The following is a 21768-nucleotide window of genomic DNA, read 5'->3' on the forward strand; positions in this document are numbered from 1 at the left end:
TGTAGACCAGGCTGGCCTTGAACTCAGAAATCTGCCTGCCTCTGCCTCCCGAGTGCTGGGATTAAAGGCGTGCGCCACCACACCCGGCTCTGCTGAGTGTTTTAGGAAATCATCAATCTATTAAGCAGCTCAAAATTGCTAAATGTAACAAACATTTGATCAGCAAACACACTGATACAAACAAATATAAAGGCAAAAGAAAACAAATAATTGGTGGGTTTCTTCTCTGCCTTATCTCAAGTCACATGTCAGACATCTTAAGTCTTCTAGAGCTTCAGACAGTAGCTTCACTAACCCTCTGGTAGAGACTAATTTCTAGGTACATAAAGGCTTATTTTTGCTAACTGTAGAATCATACATTGGTAAAGCACCTCAGTCCCTAAATACCTGGTAGGTAGCAAGTTAACCTTGCGTGGGCAGTCTGGTCTGCCCAACAAGAGAGGCTTGGGTAGTGATGCTCCTGAACAAGATGGTTCTCAGGTATTTAAAAGAAAAAAAAAAAAAATCAGGTCAGTCATGATAGCCCACGCCTTTAATCCTATTGAAGGCTACTTCCCTAGCATAGCTATAGGGCGCCATTTTGTTCCATGCCTGTCAGCTATTTCATATTGTTACGGTAATATGCCTGCCAGTCACTGACACAGAACAGGGTCAGGTTGACCACACACATACCCTGTTATGTTCTGAGGCTTGTTAATCTTAAGAAATTTCACAACTGTTGGCTTCACATGGGACCCATCAAAGGTCAATCTTAACTGTTATTTCTTTTTTTAAAAAAAGATTTATTTTTTATTTATATGAGTACACTGCAGCTGTCTTCAGACACACAGTAGAAGAGTGCACCGGATCCCATTACAGATGGTTGTGAGCCACCATGTGGTTGCTGGAATTGAACTCAGGACCTCTGGTAGAGCAGCAGTGCTTTTAACCACTGAGCCATCTCTCCAGCCCCAACTGTTATTTCTAAAAGGCTTGAATCAGGGCTGACCACCAGGTAGCACTTCTAGCACCTGTGTATGAGCTCACTGTAGTTTTTGTGGTTTTGGCCTCTATAAGCTGGCCCTGAGATATATCCAGCTCAAAGTTTTTAGCTGTTGCCCTTGTTGACCAATCCTTAGTATATGTTCAATAAACCATCCCTGTCTGGCTGAGATTAGTGTTCACGTGGTTTGTGAGATAACTCCGGACCCCCAACAAATCCTAGAACTCAGGAGGCAGAGGCAGGTAGATCTCTGAGTTCAAGACCAGCCTGGTCTAAATACAGAGTTCCAGTCAAGCCAACAGTTTGTAGTAAGGTCCTTTTTCAAAAGAAGGAAGGAGGGTTCATCAATTATACAGCCACTCTTAAGGAGAATATTTTTTTTAATCTATGTGCAACTTTGGGGGAAAACAAGACAAAACAACATTCAGTACACAACAATCTACCAATCAGTTAACAGTGATGATTTCTGAGGAAAGGACAGACTAACTCTTAACCTGGACAACTTTTAACCTTAACTGCTACAAAGGATAAAGAATGCTCTGGAGCAACAGGAACCACCACCAGAACAGGCTCTAGAAAGGAGAAGATGTGGGCAGGTGGTCTTGGTGGGAACAGACATGAGTGTCTGAAGAACCTTATCAATGAGACAACATGAGGTCTCAAAAGCCTTTTGGACTTCCAGGCTCATTCATTCAGTCATTTGTTCATTAGTTTCTTTTGTAATGAGTGATTAAACACTAAGTGATATTTGCTAAAGAACAGATAAATGAACTAGTACTTTCAGAATGCAGATTTGTGTACAGAACAGGAAGAAATCAGTAACTATGAGAATTGTTTTAGAAATAGCATGATAATCCAACCTGTGGACTTAAAATTCCATTTCTAGGCCTGGAGAAATTAGTGAGTAAGAGCATTTGCTCTTACACAAAACCCACATTCAGTTCCTAACATGGACATGGTGCCTCATAATCATTTGTAACATCCGTTCTAGGGAATCCAAAACCCTCATCTGGCCTCTGTAGGCAACAGGCATACATGTGGTACACATACACACACGGGAACAGTCATACACATAAAATAAACTTTTACAAAAATTCCATTTCACCATCAAAATATCTTGGGTAAAATTTAGAACAAATATCTTATTTAGAAGCTTTACTAAGTGTAACCTATTCTTAACCAGAAAACAATAATAGCAACAGGTTCTTGATTTTCCTTTGCTAAAATTAATTAACTCACATTGAAGTTGACAACTAAGAATAATTGTGTTTCTAATCTGAAATCATATTATCCGCCACTTAAACATGAATCTTTCCTTGGGAATTAAATTCATTCAACAAATGTCTCTCACCACAATCTAATTGGAGAATCAGAATGCTGTTTCAGGGCCTGCAAGGCACAGAGTACTTCCCTTCCAGACAAGAGATCTGCCCCTGGCACTTTGTAATCAGCCTCCAGCTTTAGCCCTAGTTCCTTACAAGAACCTTGGCCTCCAGGACTCCAAGTCAAATGCTAAGATGAACTCTTACATATGAATATTTGTTATGCAGAAAGAACCTTCCTCCACAGCTTCAAAGTGTGTGTGTGTATGTCGGGTGTGTGTGTGAGAGAACACAAACACACACACACACACAGACACTCGCGCAAGCGCAGATTGTCTATGATCTGACAAGCTAAGGTCTCTCAGCTCCTCCAGCCATGTCACTGCTGCAGTTAGACTGCTTCTATCCACTCACATTGACTCACTATGCCCTCCCCTCCTACTGTTCTTCAATTCTATCCCAGAAGGTATGGCTTATCCATTACCATCAACAGCATCTCTCCAAGCAAGGTGCAAGATTCCTTGGGACCTAAACAAGGTCTATCAGAAAGTTCCAGAGCCCTGAAGACACTGTGTTTACCCAGCATTTCCCATGTATACATGTACAACCATACTAATATGACTATTACATTTGAAAGACCCTAAAAGGAAAATGCTGGATTGAGTCAAACTTTTGTTTTTACTTAGAAGCTATTCTGTGCTTAAAATAGGAGAATAACGGGGCTGGAGAGATGGCTCAGTGGTTAAGAGCACTGACTGTTCTTATGAAGGTCCTGAGTTCAAATCCCAGCAACCACATGGTGGCTTACAACCATCTATAATGACATCTGATGCCCTCTAATGGTGTGTCTTAAGACAGATACAGTGTACTTACATATAAATAATAAATAAATCTTTAAAAAAATAGGAGAATAACAAAACCAGTCCCCAAAATACTATTCAACCAAGTGGGTGAAGGCCATTGGACAGGAATCCCCTCCAGCAGAATCAATCAAGAGCTCAGTTTTTATCCCTAACCATCTTCCTGCTGGGCTCCACCTTCTGAATAAAGAGGTTCTCACTGAAATCAATAATAATCAAGCAAAACAGTGTCACTATGCATGGCTAAGTCCAGAGGAGAATTTCAAAACATTCTCAACATGCACAGAAATATCTGTAGATCTTTCTATACAAGTATGACACACACACACCTCTACCAATTTAGAATTGCTGCCACCAGAAACAGGAATAAAAGGACAGCTTGGGATTCCACATTCTTGCAGCTAATTCTAAGTACCTAACCACAGGTTTCAACAGACCAGAGGTCCTCTGACCCTCTGCCTATCAGCCACTGTTGGTGAAGACCCCAATTATCAGCATCCAGAAAATAATGTCACCCTTTCCTCAAAGTACCTCCCCATTATATGCAGTGCTGGTCTATCTTATCTTCTTATCCACCCTACCTTTATGTGTGTTGTGTGTAAATGTGGATGCAGTGGGGATACACGAAGTCAGAGGTTGTCATCCAGTGTCTTCCTCAATCACTTCTCAACAGCATTTTTTGAGACAGCTTTTCCACTAAACCTGGAGGTCAACAACTGAGTAGGCTGGCTGACAATGAGCTACAGGTATTGGCCTGTCTCCAGCTACCCAGCACTGGGGTCACAGATGCTTACCTGGCATTTACATGGATGCAGGGATCAGAACTCAAGTTCTTATGCTAAAGTGGCAGGGACTTTCCTGACTGAGCCATCATCCCAACCCTTCATTCCTACCTTCTACTATCTACTAATGCAGTGTGGAGGAGACTGTAGACCAACGGTTTTCAATCTGTGCATCATAAGCCTTTTGGGGGTCAAATGACCCTTTTACAGGGTTCACATATCAGATATCTTGCATATCAAATATTTACAGTACAACTCACAACAGTAGCAAAATTACAGTTATAAAGTAGCAATGAAAATAATTTTATGGTTGGGGTCACCACAACATGAGGAACAGACTAAAGAGTCACAGCATTAGGAAGGTTGAGAGCCACTGCTGTAGACTGAGACAAACAAGTCAAAGCCCTGACTTGTCTGATATATGCCTGTCTTCCAAGTTTTGTACCTGAAGAAATTCCAGTCTTGGTTCAATCTAAAAAAAAAACTACAAAAAGGCTGACATAGTGGCATGTGTTGTAATTGCAGCCACTGGAAAGCTGAGGCAGCACAATTGTGAGTTTAAGGAAAACATGGACAAAATAAAAAGATCAAGTCTGAATACAAACATTTAAGTTGGACACGGTGTCACATGAACTCACAAACTGAAGAAGGATCTTAAGCTCACCACCAGCTTAGACTACAATAGTGAGTCTAAGTTAACCTGCTCTACTTAGCAAAATTGTCTTTAGAAATACATATTTTTAATTAAAAGCCTCAAACAGCCCTCACATTTGTATGTGACTCAAGGCAAAGGTCATACAATAAATGGTACAGTAGTTTTACCTGAAAACAAATTTGAGGTTTCAAAGCTAACCACAAAGATCACAAAAACCAAGACAGACTCCCTGCTGAGAAAGCAGCAAGTGTTGCCTTGCCTGTGCAGAAGGATGATAGGAAGTGCCATCTCCAAAGGCAGTAGGAGAGAGACAAGGATCGAGCCCTGATTTAAACAAAAAAAGTCTCAGACTAGTAAGGTGGGTCAGCAGGTAAAGGCACTTTAACTTTTCCTTTCAATTGACTTCAGTTCCTGGGACACATCTGGTAGAAGGAAAGAAATGACTCCCGGAAGTTGTCCTCTGACCTTCACATGTACTGTGCACATGCCCACACCCACATAAGTAAAATAAATACATACAAGTAACTTAAACCTTAGTTTGTTATTGTTGTTGTTTGATTTTAAAAAAAAAAAAAACAAAACAAAAAACAAAACAAGACCTCTCTTCATAGCCCTGGCTGTCCTGGAACTCACTATGTAGACTAAGCTGGCCTCAAACTCAAGGCCTGCCTCTGCCTCCAGAGTGCTGGGGACTAAAAGTGTATGCTACCATGCCCAACTTTAAAAAAAAAATTTTTTTAAAGAGAAACAAGTCTCGTCAAGGAGTCCACTATTTGGATGGATCCTAGAGGTGTTTAAGCCTGTAAATAGTGACTGTCTGGAGAGTCTGTATTACAGGCCAGCTCCAACCTCTACCAGTCAGGAACTCTACAAATCCCCAGTGTCTTTCATCTACAAGGATTTGACTGGATAAGCAGGAAAGTCCCTTCCAAAATAAACAAACAAACAAACTACATTACATGACACACATTGAAAGCATCATGGACCACAGGCTTAATTTTAGTCAAGTACAATGAACTTCATCTAACATCATGAATGATGAGTCATGCAGGTATCATGAACTACAACAGGATGCAGGAGGCCATCTTGATTCCATAGAGTTTCTTATAACCATCACATTGAAAACATCAGTTGGGGGCTGGAGATGACTCAGAGGTTAAGAGCAGTGGCTGCTCTTCCAGAGGACCTGAGTTCAATTCCCAGCAAACACATAGTGGCTTACAACCATCTATAAATGTAATCAGATGCCCTCTTCTGGCATGCAGGTGGTGTACATGAAGATAGAACACTTATATACATTAAATAAATAAATCTTTTAAAAAAAGAAAAGGAGAGAAGAGAAGAGAAAAGAAAAGAGAAGTCATCAGACTGGACTGGAAAGCTGGCTCAGTGTTTATCAGCATTGGTTGTTCTGCTCTTCTGGAGTCCTGAGTTCAGTTCCAAGCAACCACATGGTGACTCATGGTTAATTATGACCATCTACAGTGGATTCTGATGCCCTCTTCTGACATCAGAAGATATATGTCTGCAGGCATACATGTAGACAAAACACTCATATAAACAAACAAATAAACCTTAAAAAAAAAAAAAAAGAACATCAGACAAATCTAAATCATGGGACATTCTATAAAATATTTAACCAGTATTCTCTCTCACAAAAAATAAAAAATCATGAAAAATAAGAAAAGTCACAGGATCAGAGGGATGCAAGAGGCATCGACAGCTAAACGCAACACAGCATTCTAGGGAGAAGTACAGAAGTCCCAAATATGTCTAAAGTTCCTCCAGTAATGCTGTCCTATGCTAACAAGCTGGTTTTGAAAGGTATCCACACTAGGCAAGCTGAGTCAAGTGTTTATTGTAACTAAGTATTTCAAAATAAAGTTTATTCATTTAGTTTTTGAGACAGGGTCTCTCTGTAACCCTGGATGTCCTGGAAATAGGTATGTATAGATCAGCTGTCCTTGAACTTACAGAAATCTATCTACCTGTCTCCCTGCTGGGATTAAAGACATGAACACCAATGCTCAGCTCTACATATAATTTCTATTTATGTAGGATCAAAGGACAACTAGGTGGAATCTGTCCTCTCTTTCCACATTAACATGTTTGAGAAATCAAACACACATGTACAAAATAAATAAATGTAATTTAAAATTCAAATAATACTAATGATTTTTGTGAGGTAACTATCATGCTAGTTTTGCATAAACTTATAGAACTTGTAAACACTTTGGGTCAAATTCAATAAATAATTTGAATACAGGATTACTGAAAGAAAATAATCTGAAATAGAAAGAAAGGGTTTAGTGTAAGTTTGGTTTAGTTTTATTTGGTGGGAGGGTAGGGAATCTATGTAGCCCAGGCTAGACTCCAACTCATGATCCTCCTACCTCCAGAGTTGTGGGATTAAAGACTACTATAGCAGGCTTCGTATAAATTTTTTTTCTCACTTTATTTTTATGTTATTTATGTGTGTGTGTGTGTGTGTGTGCATGTGTGTGTGGCTTTGCCTATGCCAAAAAACTGAACTTGGGTCCTCCAGAAAAGTACTAAACTGCTAAACCATCTTTCCTGTTCCAGTATGAATTTCTTTTTTTCTTTTCTTTTGTGTTTTGGTTTTTGTTTGTTTGTTCATTCATTCATTTGACAGGGTTTCTCTGTGTAACAGTTCCTGTCCTAGAACTCACTTTGTAGACAGACCAGACTGGCCTTGAATTCACAAAATTTCTGCCTCTGCCTCCTGAGTACTGGAACTTAAAGGTGTGCGTGTACCACCATGCTTGGCATGAATTTCTTAACATTACCAACTTCTTGGGCTTGAATCTGCAAATAAACCAAGTCTCTATGCAAACAAGCTAAGTAACAAGTAAGGACCACCTGGCCTTCCTAGCCTTCCAATTAGAAACTTCCTACATTCTTGGCCATGTCCCTGCTTATACAAAGCAGATTGTTCTCCACTCTCCTCTTCCTTGAGCTGTCCCTGCCTACCCACTGAGGCGACCTTGAGGACTAGGTCTTTTCAGCAGACCCTCTAGAGTAGCTCCAAGAAGGCTGAGCTTCTGACTGAGCACCATTCTTGCCAGTCATAAAGCACCTGAAATGCCAGGCTGTTGACCTTTTCCTTCAGGCCATGAAGCAGTCAGTGGTTAGCTGGCCTCATGGGAAACAAACCATGCAAGCTGTCTCCTAAACAGAAATGTTTCTCACCCAAGAGTTTTTTCAGGCCAGGAGCATGGAGTCCATTTTGTTTATGATCACTTCTTTAAAACTATCCACCAGGCACCTCCCATACCCCTCTGATCCAGACATAGTACTCAGTGCCAATAGCAGCTGCACAGGATAGGCTATGCCTTCAAACAAAAAAAAAAAGCACCACTTAGATCATGAGGCAAGCAGGCTAGCTTTCTTTCTTTCTGAACTAAAAATAAAAGGAATCCATATAAATAAAATCTATAATTAGATACACATTTTAAAAATTGTGTATCTGATAATAATCAGCTATATACATATAATCAGTAAATACTGTAATATGGACCAATGAAAAACACATTAAAAAATGTCAGACTGTACCAAGAAAAAAATTAGTTGATAATAGAAAAAGCATGCAATAAATGCTGTGAATTTCTGCAACTGTGCACAGAAGAAGCAATAATTTTTTTCTATCTGGGTCCAAAATAAGTCACAGTCCATTTGGAGTGCCTAAGTGCTCACACTCCACTGTGGGAATCAGAAAACAGTAGTCAGGTCAGGTATGAACAGGTATCATGTTTCTAAGATCCCAACTTCCCTAGAATCTGTAGTGGTTCTGCAGAGCAAGCCTTCCTTAGAAAAGGCTGAACAGGCAATTCTCCCAAGGTGGTTCTACTCCCAACAGTATCCAAAAGAAAAGTCCATGTGATGGTACTGCACAACAACCAGTGTTGACATGCTAGCTCTGACATCTGACATAGCCTGTCTTCTGCCTAGGATGATGGGGGCTTTCAACATCAACTCACTGCATATCATGCATGGGCACACAGGATAGGCACTAACTAAAGTGGGATACTCTGAAATAAGTGCTAGGAACACAACCACCACTAGGACCAACAATAGAAGGACTGGGAATATAACTGTGGTTCTGTTAGTGACTGCCCCAATCCATAGAGCAAACTACTCCTCTTAGTACCAAAGAACTCATCCTGGAAATTATAGCCAAGCCAAGCCCAGTGAAGAGATTTTTTGAACCTTGCCCAGAGTAGCAGAGACCAGAGTAAGCCCTATGGTACTAAGGAAGGTAGTAGTATCTTCTTAAGCTTCAAGGGAGACACTGTAAGCCAATCCTAAGGATCTTAAGGGAAGTAGCCATTCTATGGGAGTACAGAGATTAGACTGGCATCTCTGAGGCTCTTCTACAGGAACTGGGGATGCAGATGTGTGAGGACAATGATTCCGCTACAGCTCAAGTACTAAGGCAACAGCTTCAGCTCACAATACTGGTGCTCAGCACTAAATTCAACTAACCTTTTATCTAATATTTGATGGTCAGAACTTAGGGAGAACTTTAGTGTACAAAGTAAAGAATAGGTTTGAAATTGTTTCAAGGCTTCGGTAGTTCCTGAGGCATGAAGGAAAACAAAGCCAAAAACAAACAAGCCACAACAATCAAGATGACACAAAGGTACTAAAACTATCATGTCATCTAGTGGCTCAGAATTTAGTTACCAGATCTAGCTCTCTTGGCTGTGGCTCTACAGATCCAGGCTTTGAGGAGGGAAACAACAGAGACTGGTGTGAGCATGCCCATCATTCAAGTTCTATGGTGACAAAGTTTGTTCTGACGTTTTAGGCAGAAAATACAGCCCTCTCAACCCAAGAGTTGGACTGTCAAGCACTATCCACCAAGGGCATGCACCCTAATATAACTTCAAAGTTCTGCTTGGATGCAGCTGACTTATTAGCACCAACCTCTTTACCTCCTCCCACAATTAAGAAGCCAAACCCAAACCCTCTGTGCAGACAAGTGCAATGCATCAATCACCTTGACATCAAGTTACTGTTAAATTTCAATACAACCAAAAGTTCTGTCAGTTATGCAAATACCTAGTCATCCCTCTTTTCAAAGGTAAAACTTGAAAAAAGAAAAAGGCTAAAAATACCATTCTTCATTTATCGAGGAGATGGCTTAATAGAAAAAAACTTGCCAACCAGAGTTTGGATCCCCAGCACCCACATAAAAAGCTAAGCAGGGGTGGTAGAAACATGTAATTTCAGCACTCAGGAGGCAGAAACAGGGCATCTCCAGGGCAAGCTGCCTAACCAAAGTAGCTGGAATTAAGCAAAGTCCAGGTTCAGCAAGAGGCCCTGTCTCAATACAACACTGAGGAAGACATCTAAAAATTTTGAGCCTCTGCACACAGGCACATGTATTCACACACATGCAAACACACACACACAGCCGAGCGTGGTGGCGCATGCCTTTAATCCCAGCACTTGGGAGGCAGAGGCAGGCGGNTTTCTGAGTTCGAGGCCAGCCTGGTCTACAAAGTGAGTTCTAGGACAGCCAGGGCTACACAGAGAAACCCTGTCTCGAAAAAAACAACAACAACAAAAAATCACATACACACACACACACCATTCAAAGTACATAAAATTTTATTTATTTATTATTATACACTGTAGCTGTCTTTTGACACACCAGAAGAGGGCGTCATATCTCATTACGGGTGGTTGTGAGCTGCCACGTGGTTGCTGTGAATTGAGCTCAGGACCTTCAGAAGAGCAGTCGGTACCTTTACCCACTAAGCCATCTTGCCAGCCCATAAAAAATTTTTTAAGTGCCCTAAATCTATAAACAACCTATTCCAACACTACTTTGAAGTTGATTTTTGTTGCTGCTGTTGTTGTCTAACAGTCCTAGAAGACAAAACAGTTCTTTTACCTCAGCCTCCTGAATGCTGGGATTAGCAGCATATACTATCATATTCATAGCTTTGTGCTGAAATTAAGTTATGATTAGCAAACATTATCAGAGTATAAAAGTAACAATCCAAGAGAGTATAATACTATATTCACTAGCTCTGTGCTATACATAAGGTAAGGATAAAGACTGACTCTTAGCCAGATTGATCATGGTCAACATCTACAGCAATACATCACTTCATTTATTTTGCTTTTTTTTTTTTTTAAGGTTTATTTATTATTATATCTAAGTAGACTGTAGCTGTCTTCAGATGCACCAGAAGAGGGCGTCAGATTTCATTACGGGTGGTTGTGAACCACCATGTGGTTGCTGGGATTTGAACTCAGGACCTTCGGAAGAGCAGTCAGTGCTCTCTTAACCACTGAGCCATCTCTCCAGCCCCTTATTTTGCTTTTTGAAACAGGTTTTTCTGTGTATCCCTGGCTGTTCTGGAACTTGCTCTGTAGACGAGGCTGGCCTTGAACTCATTGAGATCCACCTGCCTCTGTCTCCTGAGTGCTGGGATTAAAGGTGCCACTATCTTTGGGCAGTAATACACTTTGATAGCATGCACCCTTGATGTAACATGATGAAAATGATACTGAACCCCCTCCCCATTATTCTTCTCCCCAAGACCCATAATTCCATTCTGACCATAAGGATATATATACCAATACTTGGCATCAGATAGTACCTGTCTGTCTTCAAAATTGCTACAGTGTGTCTGAAGACAGATAGGCAGACAAGCAGACAGGCAGGCAGGCAGGCAGGCAGGCAGACAGACAGACAGAAAGGGAGGAAAAGAAAAGAAAGGAATAACACAGAGGGGATGTGTTGAGCATATTGCCTAAATTGGTAAAGTACTGAGTTCAGATTCACAGAACCTATGTAAAATGTGAGGTGTGGCAGTATGTCAGCCAGTCTTGCTGAACTGGTTAGCTTCAGGTTCAGTGAAAAGACCCTGTCTCAAAAATTAGAGCTCCCTAGAGATAGCTCAGTGGATAGGATGCTGCTAACCAAGCATAAGGGCCTAAGTTCAGATACCTGGCAACCAAGTAAAAAGCCAGGCATTGCAGTGCATACCTATAATCTCAGCACTTGCCAGTCAGTCTAGCCAAAACAGTGAGCTCTAGGTTCACTGGGAGACCTGACCTCAAAAAACTGGGTGGAGAGCAATGGAGTAAGACATCCTAAATTGATCTCTGTCCTACACATACATATATCACACACACAAAATAAAGTAGAAGAAGATAATGTCAAACCTCCTGTTCACATATGTACAGGCACATATGCACATACAAATGTAAATACACACACAGACAAAGAGAGACAGAGATACAAAAAATGGAAGAGTGAGGGGAGGGGAAAAGAGAAGAAAAGGGAGGAGGATGGAAAGGAGAAAAGGAGACTGGCTGCATGGATGAATCAATCACTAAAGTGCTTGTCATGCAAAGGACCTAAATTCAATTCCCAGAATCCACATAAAAAGTTGGGTGTGGTGGTGAATCCCTAGTTATCTCGGCACTCAGGAAGTAGAGACAAGCAGATCCAGGGGCTAGCTGCCAGCCAGTCTAGCCTAATTGATGAGAGCCCCTTGTCCCTGTGAGTCTCAAAACACAAGGGTGGGTGACCCTAGAGAAAAAATACTAGGAGTTGAATTCTGGCACACAGACACCAACAGAGACAGAGACAGACAGTAAACAAGAGGTGGTGGTACATACCAGAATACAAGCACTGGGAAAGCTAAGGCAGGAGGATGAGGATCTAGGTTAGCCTAAGAGACATATCAAGATCCTGAAAGGGATGGGAAGCTGGGCAGCAGTGATACAGGTGTTTAGTCCCAGAACTCTGGAGGCAGAGCAGTCAGATCTCTGAGTTATGAGGCTAGCCTGGTCTACATTGCTAGTTCCAGGATAGCCAGGGCTACACAGAGAACCCTGCCTAAAAATAAATAAATACAAACAAACAAATAATAGATGGGGACTGAGGAGCAGAACTGTGTCTATCGATACCAAAGAACACCTGGCTAGGTATAAGAACCAAGAGGGCAGAGTGAGAAAAGAGTAACAGGGGTCACCTAGAGGCTGTTGGCTCTAAAAATCAAGGCTACAAGAGAGTTTTCCTTAAAGACACAGACATGGAACACAGAACAAATGGTGTAGAACCAAGGCCTGGGGAAAGGGCAGCCACCATGAAACATACTGACCAGACAAGGCTATACAGCCATGGGAAATGTGTGTGAGGGGCCTTCCACAGAGGAGAATTTCTTCAGGCAAAGAGAAAACATGGGAAAGACAAGAGGCCACTGAGAACCTGGTAGCCCCAAACATCTTGGACATTTGCCTGGACATAGGCGTGCATGCGTGCATCTGTGCATGCATCCGTCCGTCCGTCCGTCTGTCTGTCTGTCTGCCTGCCTGCCTGCCTGCCTGTCTGTCAGTGTCTGTGTTGGGAGAAACAAAGTAAAAAAACCAGGAGGGAAGAGGAGGGGGCACAAGCAGTGGTACTTGGAGATACAACCAGCAAGTCCTTGGAGTGAGGAAAGGGAGAAGCCAGAAGGAAAGGACAGAAAGAACACAAAGAAGGCAGCGAGTGGGCAGTCACATGTAATGGTAACAAGCAAAGAACAGCAACAACCAAGCCTGGCGTGGTGGCGCACACCTTTAATCCCAGCACTTGGGAGGCAGAGGCAAGCAGATTTCTGAGTTCGAGGCCAGCCTGGTCTACAGAGTGAGTTCCAGGACAGCCAAGGCTACACAGAGAAACCCTGTCTCAAAAAACCAAAAAAGAACAACAACAACCCTGATTTAAACAGTCTCCCTCCAGTACAGAGAAAAGTACACAAGTGCAATTCCTAGGACTAAAGCTCCACAGGTCCAGAGATAAATAGCCACTGTAGGACTGTCCCTCAAATCCAGTTTATGTCTCCCCAAAAACACTAAGGAAAAACTGAAAAATTAGCCCAAGCCCCTTCTCACATTTCTACCTCAGATCAAAGCTCTTGGTTAAGACTCTGAGGAAATTTTCTGAAAATCTTACCAGCCTTCTCTGATAGCATATACAGCCACTTAAACCTACAACTCAAGTTTTAAAAGAGGAAAAATAGCTAAAGAATGGGGCTTTAACCACAATCTCACTATAAAAAGCTATGTCTCTGGTGGAGGTCATTTCAACCAAAGTCTGATGAGACCATGAGGCCCCTGAGTGGGAAAACCAGCTGTGATTCCCCCAAGCATACACAAGACACACACCTCAAAAGGAACATCCTTAGCATCTAAATAGACCTTCCAACAAGGTCTGTACATACCACTCCCCTCAGGGTACGACAGACTAGTACAAAGGCAGGAAGACTGATCTGTCTGTGAAATTCGGGAACTCACCAGACCACCCAAGAACAATGTGCCTACCATCATCTGGCCCCCTGACAAACTGCAGGCAGAAATCATGCATTCATGTTCAGCAGTAAGCAGTGAACCTTTATTACTTGCTGTTCTAGTTTTTTTACTCTCTATATAATCCAGCCACCTAAAATCATAATCCTGAATCAGGCAATCAATAAGGACTGACAAGGATTGATAATCAATCCTTCCCAGTGGTATTGTACACCTTTAAATCTCAACACTCAGGAAGCAAAGACAGGCAGATTTCTGTGAGTTCTAGGCCAGCCTGATTTATACAGTGAGCTCCAGAACAACCAGGGTTACAGTGAGACCCTTTCTCAATATATAATCAATATTTTATAACCCAGTCCTTTATAATGAATTGTTCTTTTTTGTTTCTTAAAAGACAGGCTCTCTGATTATCTTGACCAGGCTTTCCTCAAATGTATGAGTTCAGTGATTCTCCTGCCTTAGCCTTCCAACCTGACTTAAATACTTTTCTTTTTCTTTCTTAAGATTAAAAAATGTTTTTATGTGTATGGGTGTTTTGCCAACATGTAAGTCTGTCTATGTACTTGGTGCCCAAGGAGGCCAAAACAGGGCTTTGGACCCCGAGGTGGTTGTAAGTTGCCATGTAGGTCCTGGAAATCTAACACAGGTCCTCTGAAGAGCAACCAGTGTATCAAAGCAGGACCCACCACCCATCACAATTCCAAACAGCACTTTCTCATCACAGAGAAAACACATCCCTACACTAATAAAAACATTCACTGCCTTTGATCTAACAGCTAGAGACTGACTGAACATACAACCTGCTCACAACATTCAAGTAACTCCAAAAAGGTCTGGCATCATACCAAACAAGTGAACAAGGTGATCCAGTCACAGAAGAATGCATGACTGAGAAAATCTGATCCATATATGGCCCAAACTTACAGTTTCCACACAACACTTCCTCCCCCATTGTATTGCCCTTTGAACCTGCCTTCAAAACAACTGCACTTCATACCCCATTGCCACCTGTCATCCCACAGACAGGCCTGCAGCACATTTGCACCTGCTGAGGGAGTCATTTCTGCACCACTGTGTTCCTCTGCAAAGACTTGCTCTCCTCAAAGAAATGAAAACCCACATGGGACTCCCTATGCACTCCACAGAAGACAGTACTTGGGAAGAGAAAAGTACACGCTGAGGGCCACTCTCCAAACATCACCTCAGAGAGCCTTATCTCCAGCTCCTACCAGCATCAATCAGTTGCCTGGGAGCACCTTAACTCCAGCTCAAGTGGCTCAGAAGATGAGGACAGGCTGAAAATGGAAACACATGTCCCCAGGAGCCACCTGTTCTTCTTCCCCAAATCTGTACTGAAAGCAGCCTAGAGGCTAAGACTAGCCTGCCTTCAGCCCTATATCGCTGCAGACAGCTGCTAGCTAAGACACTTTCCTTCTCATAAGATTCATATCAAAAATATTCTTTCAAGGGCTGGTGAGATGGCTCAGTGGGCAAGAGCACCCGACTGCTCTTCCGAAGGTCCGCAAATCCCAGCAACCACATGGTGGCTCACAACCATCCCTAAAAAGATCTGACTCCCTCTCCTGGAGTGTCTGAAGACAGCTACAGTGTACTTACATATAATAAATAAATAAATCTTTAAAAAAATATTCTTTCAAAAGTATTCAGACATTGGCTGGAAAGATGGCTCAGTGGTTAAGAGCAGTGGCTGCTCTTCCAGAGGACCCAGGTTCAATTCCCAGCACTCACACGGCAGCACACAACTATAATTCTAGATCCAGAGGTTCTGGTGCCCTCACACAGACATACATGCAGGCAAAACACCAATGAACATAAAAAGAAACAAATCTTTAAAAAAAAAATAAGAAGTACTCAGATATTAAGAGCACTTCCTGCTTTTGCTTGAAACCCAAATTTGGTTCCTGGAACCTATATATCAGGTGGCTTTATAACCACCTGTACCTCAAACTCCAAGGGATCAGAGACCCTCTCCTGGTCTTTGAGGTACCTATGCACACATGGGACTTACTCACAGATAAATATACACATACAAGAAAATATATTTTTTTTTTCAAAAAGAAGCATAAAACAATCCCTCACTTCCATCTCTTATGGGGTCCTCCCCTGCCTTACTGGAGATGGAAATACATACTATTCTATGACAGACATAAGAGCTTACTCAAGAAATGTAACATGGCAGGCTGAAGAGACAGCTCTGCAATTAAGAACACTTTTTACTCTTGCAGGGGACAGGTTCCCAGAACTCACAGAGTAGCTGCCATCTATAACTACAGTTCCAGAGGACCTAATGCCATCTTCTAGCCTCCAAAGACACTGCACACAAAAGATGCACATACACACACACACATAATTTTTTGTTTTTTTGAAACAGTTTCTCTGTGTATCTGTGTTGCCCTGGCTATTCTTGCACTCACTCTGTAGATCAGGCTAGCCTCGAACTCAGAGACCTGCCTACCTCTGCCTCTTGGCAGAGGGGATGATAAAAGGAATGTACCACCATGTCCCAGCTCAAAAGTAAATCTTACAAAGGGACTGTTGGGGGGGGGGGAGGTGGAGAGATGGCTCAGTGGTTAGGAGCACTGACTGCTCTTCCAGAGGTCCTGAGTTCAATTCCCAGCAACCACAAGGTGGCTCACAACCATCTGAAATGGGATCTGATGCCCTCTTCTGGTGGGTCTGAAGACAGCAACAGTGTATTCATACATTAAATGAATAAATAAATCTTTAAAAGGGGATGGGGGGGCTAGAGAGATTGCTCAGTGGTTAAGAATACTTTCAGAGGAGCCAGGTTCAAATCCTAGCACAAACATGGTAGCTCACAACTGTCTGTAACTGTACAATTCCAGGGGATCTAACACATTCACACACGCAGACATGCATACAATACAGGCAAAATACCTATACATATGAAATAGAAATAATAATAATAATAATAATAATAATAATAAAGCTGAGAGATGGTAGTGGCAAGCCTTTAATCCCAGCACTTGGGAGGCAGAGGCAGGCAGATCTCTGTAGTTCCAGCCAGGGCAACATCACCTACATCATCATCATCACCACCACCACCCCTGGAAAAAAAAAAAAGAGAGAGAGAGATGCATCTTGGTCTAGTTGTGTCACACACCTTTAATCCTAGCACTAGGGAAAAAAGGCAGGTAGATCTCTGTGAGTTCAAGGCCAACTTGGTCCACAAAGCAAGTTTCAGGTTATTCAGAGGCTATATGAGATCCTTATCTTTAAAAAAAAAAATCTTGATAATTTGAATTTTTTTGCATGCTTTTTAACTTTCCCTGACAGAGGGAGGACCCTTGGAAAATCTAAAGCACCTTAAGTTTTCCTCAATTTCCCATTTGTCCCTCTGACCTAACCACATCTCTTTTCCAAAGGAGCAGGGGTCCAAGCCTCATCCTAGCAGAGCACCAGCCCTCAGTGAGGGAAAACTACACACAGCTTCTTCCAACAGGTGTTTTCTGAAAGGAGACACTGAAAATGGGCCCCGGGGTCAAAGAATGTGGTCATCTGCCCACAGAAATATACTGTCCCTCCTCCTCCAACAAGGCACAGTTAACATGCTTAGGAGGCTCAAACTCCAGAAGACATCCTGGGTAGTGGCACTGAGGACTTCCTCACACCAGGTGCTTGGCTAAGCTGCCCACAGATTTTCTCTTGGGAGATCCTCACGTAACAGAGTGACACTAGGTTCTCTGCCAAAACTCAGTCTGTTATTTATGAGTCATGTCCTTGACCTCTCTTACTTGAGTTTCCTCACCTGTTAAATGGGAACAATATCTACCTCACAACACAATACGATTGAAGTACACATCTAAATACCTGCCTTGAAGAGCTCAATAAATGGTACTTAAAAGCTCTGGCCCACCTTAACTGCAGACTGAGCTAGGCCTATTTCCACAGCCTCAGGCCATACTATTGGCATTACAAGGGAAAAGGGGAAAGGCTTTGAGGAAAATTAATTGAGACAGTGTCAGCAAGCCAGGTTAAAGTTCACATGCAAATACACTTTAACTATGCAAATCTCCCAGTTCTCAGACCAAAAAAAAAAAAAAAAAATCCATCAATGGAACCATGTCTGCCTTTCCTAACAGGAAGGAAGCCAAGCATATTCTCACACGTGCACAGATGACAAGATGCACGGCCTAGTGCTTCTCATTTTCTTACAGCGAAGTCTATTGTGTTTATTCTGTAATTTCTTCTGCTCACTAGGCTCCAGTGCTTTTAACACCGAAAAAGCTGTCTGATGAGAAGAAAATTGTAGATGTCAAATTGCCTACCATGGAAGTGTCAAGACAGAGTGAGAAAACACACCTTTCCTCTCCCCATAGACACCATCAAATACCTTATACATTGCAAAAGCATCATTGTGTCAAAGTTCACTTCATAAATATCCAAAGGATTGCCACTCTGACTTCCACGATTCATGTTTTTGCGTGCTAGCCCAAGCACCCCGGGGGTAAAGACACAAGTGTTGCAACACCCTTTTTGCCTTTCACCATTTTTCTCAGCTGGATAGGTCCTCCTGCTTTTCGAATGTGGATTAATTACCATCCATCTCACAGTAGAGGGTTTTAACTTCAAGTCCATGGATGAGATGCAGAAGGCTCTAGAGCCTCTAGTAGCAACAAAATTCGGTGCAACTGTGTATGCTTCTCAAAACGAGTCCATACTTTCAGATTCTTAAAGGGGCTCATGACCCTCCAAAAACATTCAAAACCACTACCACAGACCCATCCTAGACCACACTGAACCAAAGGAGTTTCTTCAGTCCCCTTGAATAAAGAGACCAACAACCCTTTCCCATCCCGCCCCACTCCCTGAAAGTTGGAGTGAGGATCGAACCCAAGAGCTCTGAACATGCGAAGCAAGCAGATTACCACTGAACCACAGCCCTAGCCCAAGGAGGTTTGCCTTTTGAACCAAATCTTGCTCCGCGTCTGGCTTCTTCTCATCAGCCACTTCATATCTCATACAAGGCAGACACGCTGATCTAAGAACTCTAAAACTTACCAGAAAATACAACTATGGATACTTTCAACAACACAGAGAAAACAAACATTTCACCCAACAAGTGGTTGGTTTTGTCGTCCTCGTCCTTCCGCCCGCCCCCCCCCCAAACCCCTCCTCCCTGTCAAACTTAGGCTGCCCTCCCTGGGGCCTCTAAGCCCGGCCTCCCAGGGCTTCCCACCTCACTGAGCGTAGAACTGCAGGCAAGAGGAGGACCGAAATGCCCCGCTGACCAAGAATCTGGAAAGGAGCCTCCAGCATCAGGTGTTACAAGCAGGAACTCACATCTCCTGCTTCCCAGGAACCTCCTCCAGGTAAAGGATGGAGAATGCTCCTCCAGGGGCAGGACCTCAAGGTAAGCCCAGAGGCTCGGCTCCAGGCTGCACAGAGCCGAAAACAAACTTTCCAGGCACTTCCACCCCGCCCGGCCGGGTGACACCTCCCGGCCTCCCCCGCCCTCCGTGCCCTGTCAGCGCCCCCGGCTGCCGCCGACAGCCCGAGCCGGGGCCCGCACTCCCTGCCGCAGCCGAGAGGAACCCTCGGCCGGTGCCAACAGTCCTGCCCGCCACCCAGCCGCAGGTGAGGCGCCGCCCGGCCCGCGACACCGGGCCGCCCCGCCTCGCCCAGCAGAACCCAGGCGACCGCCACGCTCCCGGGTAACGGACCGGTGCGCCCTACAGCAGCGGCGCGCTCACCAGCTGGCTGGTGGTCCTGGCCATGAGCCCCAAGTCGGCGCGGGCGCCTCCCCCGCAGCGTTGCGCTGCTCGGCGCCTCCTCAGCGTCCTCCTCCCCGCGGCGGAGCCCCAGCAATGGCCGCCCTCATCCTGCGCCCGCCCCGCCGCCTGCCGCCCCCAGCGCCACCCCGCCCCCGCGCGACGCTGAGCAGGACTTCCGCGACGTAGCCGCCGCTCCTCTCGCCCATTGGTCAGTATAGCTGTCATTCGCGGCGGGCCGTGAGGGCCCCGCCCCCGACCGAGAGCCGAATTTCCGGGTTGGGGCCCGGCGCGCTTGTAGAGGGAGGCTGAGCGAGCCAATCAGAGGTGACGGGGAGGGGCCGGGTCGGGAGCGCCGAGCTGTCATCCGCGTTCCCTGTCAGGTAAACTGAGGCTCGGTTGCCAGCGGGCCAAGGTCACGCCTGGGGCAGCAGCAGGGCTGAGCTCGAACCTACTGCCCGGACAACTTGAATCTGATTCACAGGTCACGAGTAATCTGGGAGAGAAATTGGGCTATGATTTGAAGCAGAAAACAAGCCGTCCTGTCACTCCTGATGAACCTGTTTTTGCCTATATTTTGATGGATGTCTTTTTTTCTTTTCTTTTTTTGGCTGTCTTTGTGAGCTTGCTTTTTTTTTTTTTTTTTTTTTTTTTTTTCCTTTCCCAGAAGGATCTCACTATCGAGAACAGACTGGCCTCGTACTTGCGGCAATCCTGTCTCAGCCTCCCAGCTGCTGAAATGACAGGTATGCCACATCCTCCTTTAGTTGTCATCATGACAACCGCTGTAGATGTTTTTTAAATTATGGTGAAACGCATACAATTTTTGTAAACTTTTTGTGCTGTATGTACAGTGTATGTGTATGTCCACTTTGTGGGTTTGTCTGATATCTTCCTATACCAGTCGCTACCTGGAGCTTGCTGATCCTTCTTGGCTGGCTGGCCAGTGAGATGCAGTGGTCCCCCTGTCTCTGCTTTCCCAGGGGTGAAGGTACAGACACACCCCCACCATCTCCAGCTTTCTTTTACAGGAGTGCTGAGGACTTGTCTGCATAGCAGGCATCATACTGAGCCATCTCTACAGACCTTCCCCAATTTTTTTCTCAGTGTTGGGAATTAACTGAAGACCTCACCCATGCTAGATCATCTCAAAATTAAATGTTTCTAAATACACCCATAGCCCTTGCCACCTTTGTTTTTTGTGGTGTTTTTGAGACAGTGTCTCAGTATGTAACCCCGTCTCCTGGACATCACTATGTAGACCAGGCTTGTCTTGAATTCATGATCTTTCTGCCTTAGATTTCCTGCCTTAGTGCTTGGGTACAGGTATTCACCACCCATTTCCAGATATTTCTCATTTGTGTAAAGTAATTTAAAGTGCTGAAAATTACTGTGAGTATTCAGCCTTAAATGGGGCATCTAGAACCAGGTCAGAGTGGCATATTCCTTTGATCTCAGCACTCAGGAGGCAGAGGCAGGGCTACACAGAGAAACTCTGTCTTGCAAAACAAACAAACACAAAATAAAATGGAGCATCTCTATGATCCCCCTCCAAATAAGGCTTAGGGAACTTTGGGAATGTAAGAGGAGCAGTGCTGAGAAATGCTGACTCTGACCCTGATGTGGCCTGGCACCGAGGGTCTCGCCACTGCTGTGCTCACCTGCATAGGATCAAGCCAATCAAAGTTCCAGCACTGACAGGAGGGGGCCTCACCAGGCTCACACCTGTCTCCGTGGTTACTGGCAGCTGATGGCCATTAGGGAAAAGCCATTCTTCCTCGAGGTGTAGCCACTGGAAGGTTGACCATGCTCAAGAGGATAACGACACACACATGCACACAGACAGCACTAACCAGACTCAGGAGGTTGCTAAAAGATACTACCTGCCTCACTCCAAAGAGTTTAAATCCAGATGAAGTGGAGTGAACCTATGGAGCCATATAAAGTGGGAGGAGAATAACTTGAGTTCAAGGCCAACCTGTGCAATATAGCAAGATTTCTCAAAAGAAATGTAGATAAGAGCCGGGCGTGGTGGCACACGCCTTTAATCCCAGCACTCAGGAGGCAGAGGCAGGCGGATT

General features: G+C 43.8%; 1 protein-coding gene and 1 long non-coding RNA gene across 3 annotated transcripts in view; one reads left to right on the forward strand and one right to left on the reverse strand.

The window, feature by feature from the left end:
* Pdpk1 (3-phosphoinositide dependent protein kinase 1) overlaps positions 1 to 21768 on the reverse strand; it is an 80206-nt gene that overhangs the window by 49442 nt on the left and 8996 nt on the right. Inside the window, exon 1 of one of the 2 annotated variants that reach the window (XM_021185956.1) lies at positions 19670 to 19821. The exons of the other annotated variant lie outside the window; for it this stretch is intronic. Coding sequence (XP_021041615.1) covers positions 19670 to 19693 — 24 coding nt within the window. The 5' untranslated portion in view covers positions 19694 to 19821. Of the gene's footprint in view, positions 1 to 19669; positions 19822 to 21768 lie in introns of those variants that run through there. 2 annotated transcript variants of the gene reach the window in all.
* Positions 20033 to 20945, forward strand: LOC115029704. The gene is made up of 3 exons (XR_003835250.1): positions 20033 to 20070; positions 20355 to 20433; positions 20719 to 20945. It is a non-coding gene; the product is annotated as an uncharacterized LOC115029704 (long non-coding RNA).

The sequence above is a fragment of the Mus caroli genome, chromosome 17, assembly GCF_900094665.2.
Source record: "Mus caroli chromosome 17, CAROLI_EIJ_v1.1, whole genome shotgun sequence".
NCBI lineage: Eukaryota > Metazoa > Chordata > Mammalia > Rodentia > Muridae > Mus > Mus caroli.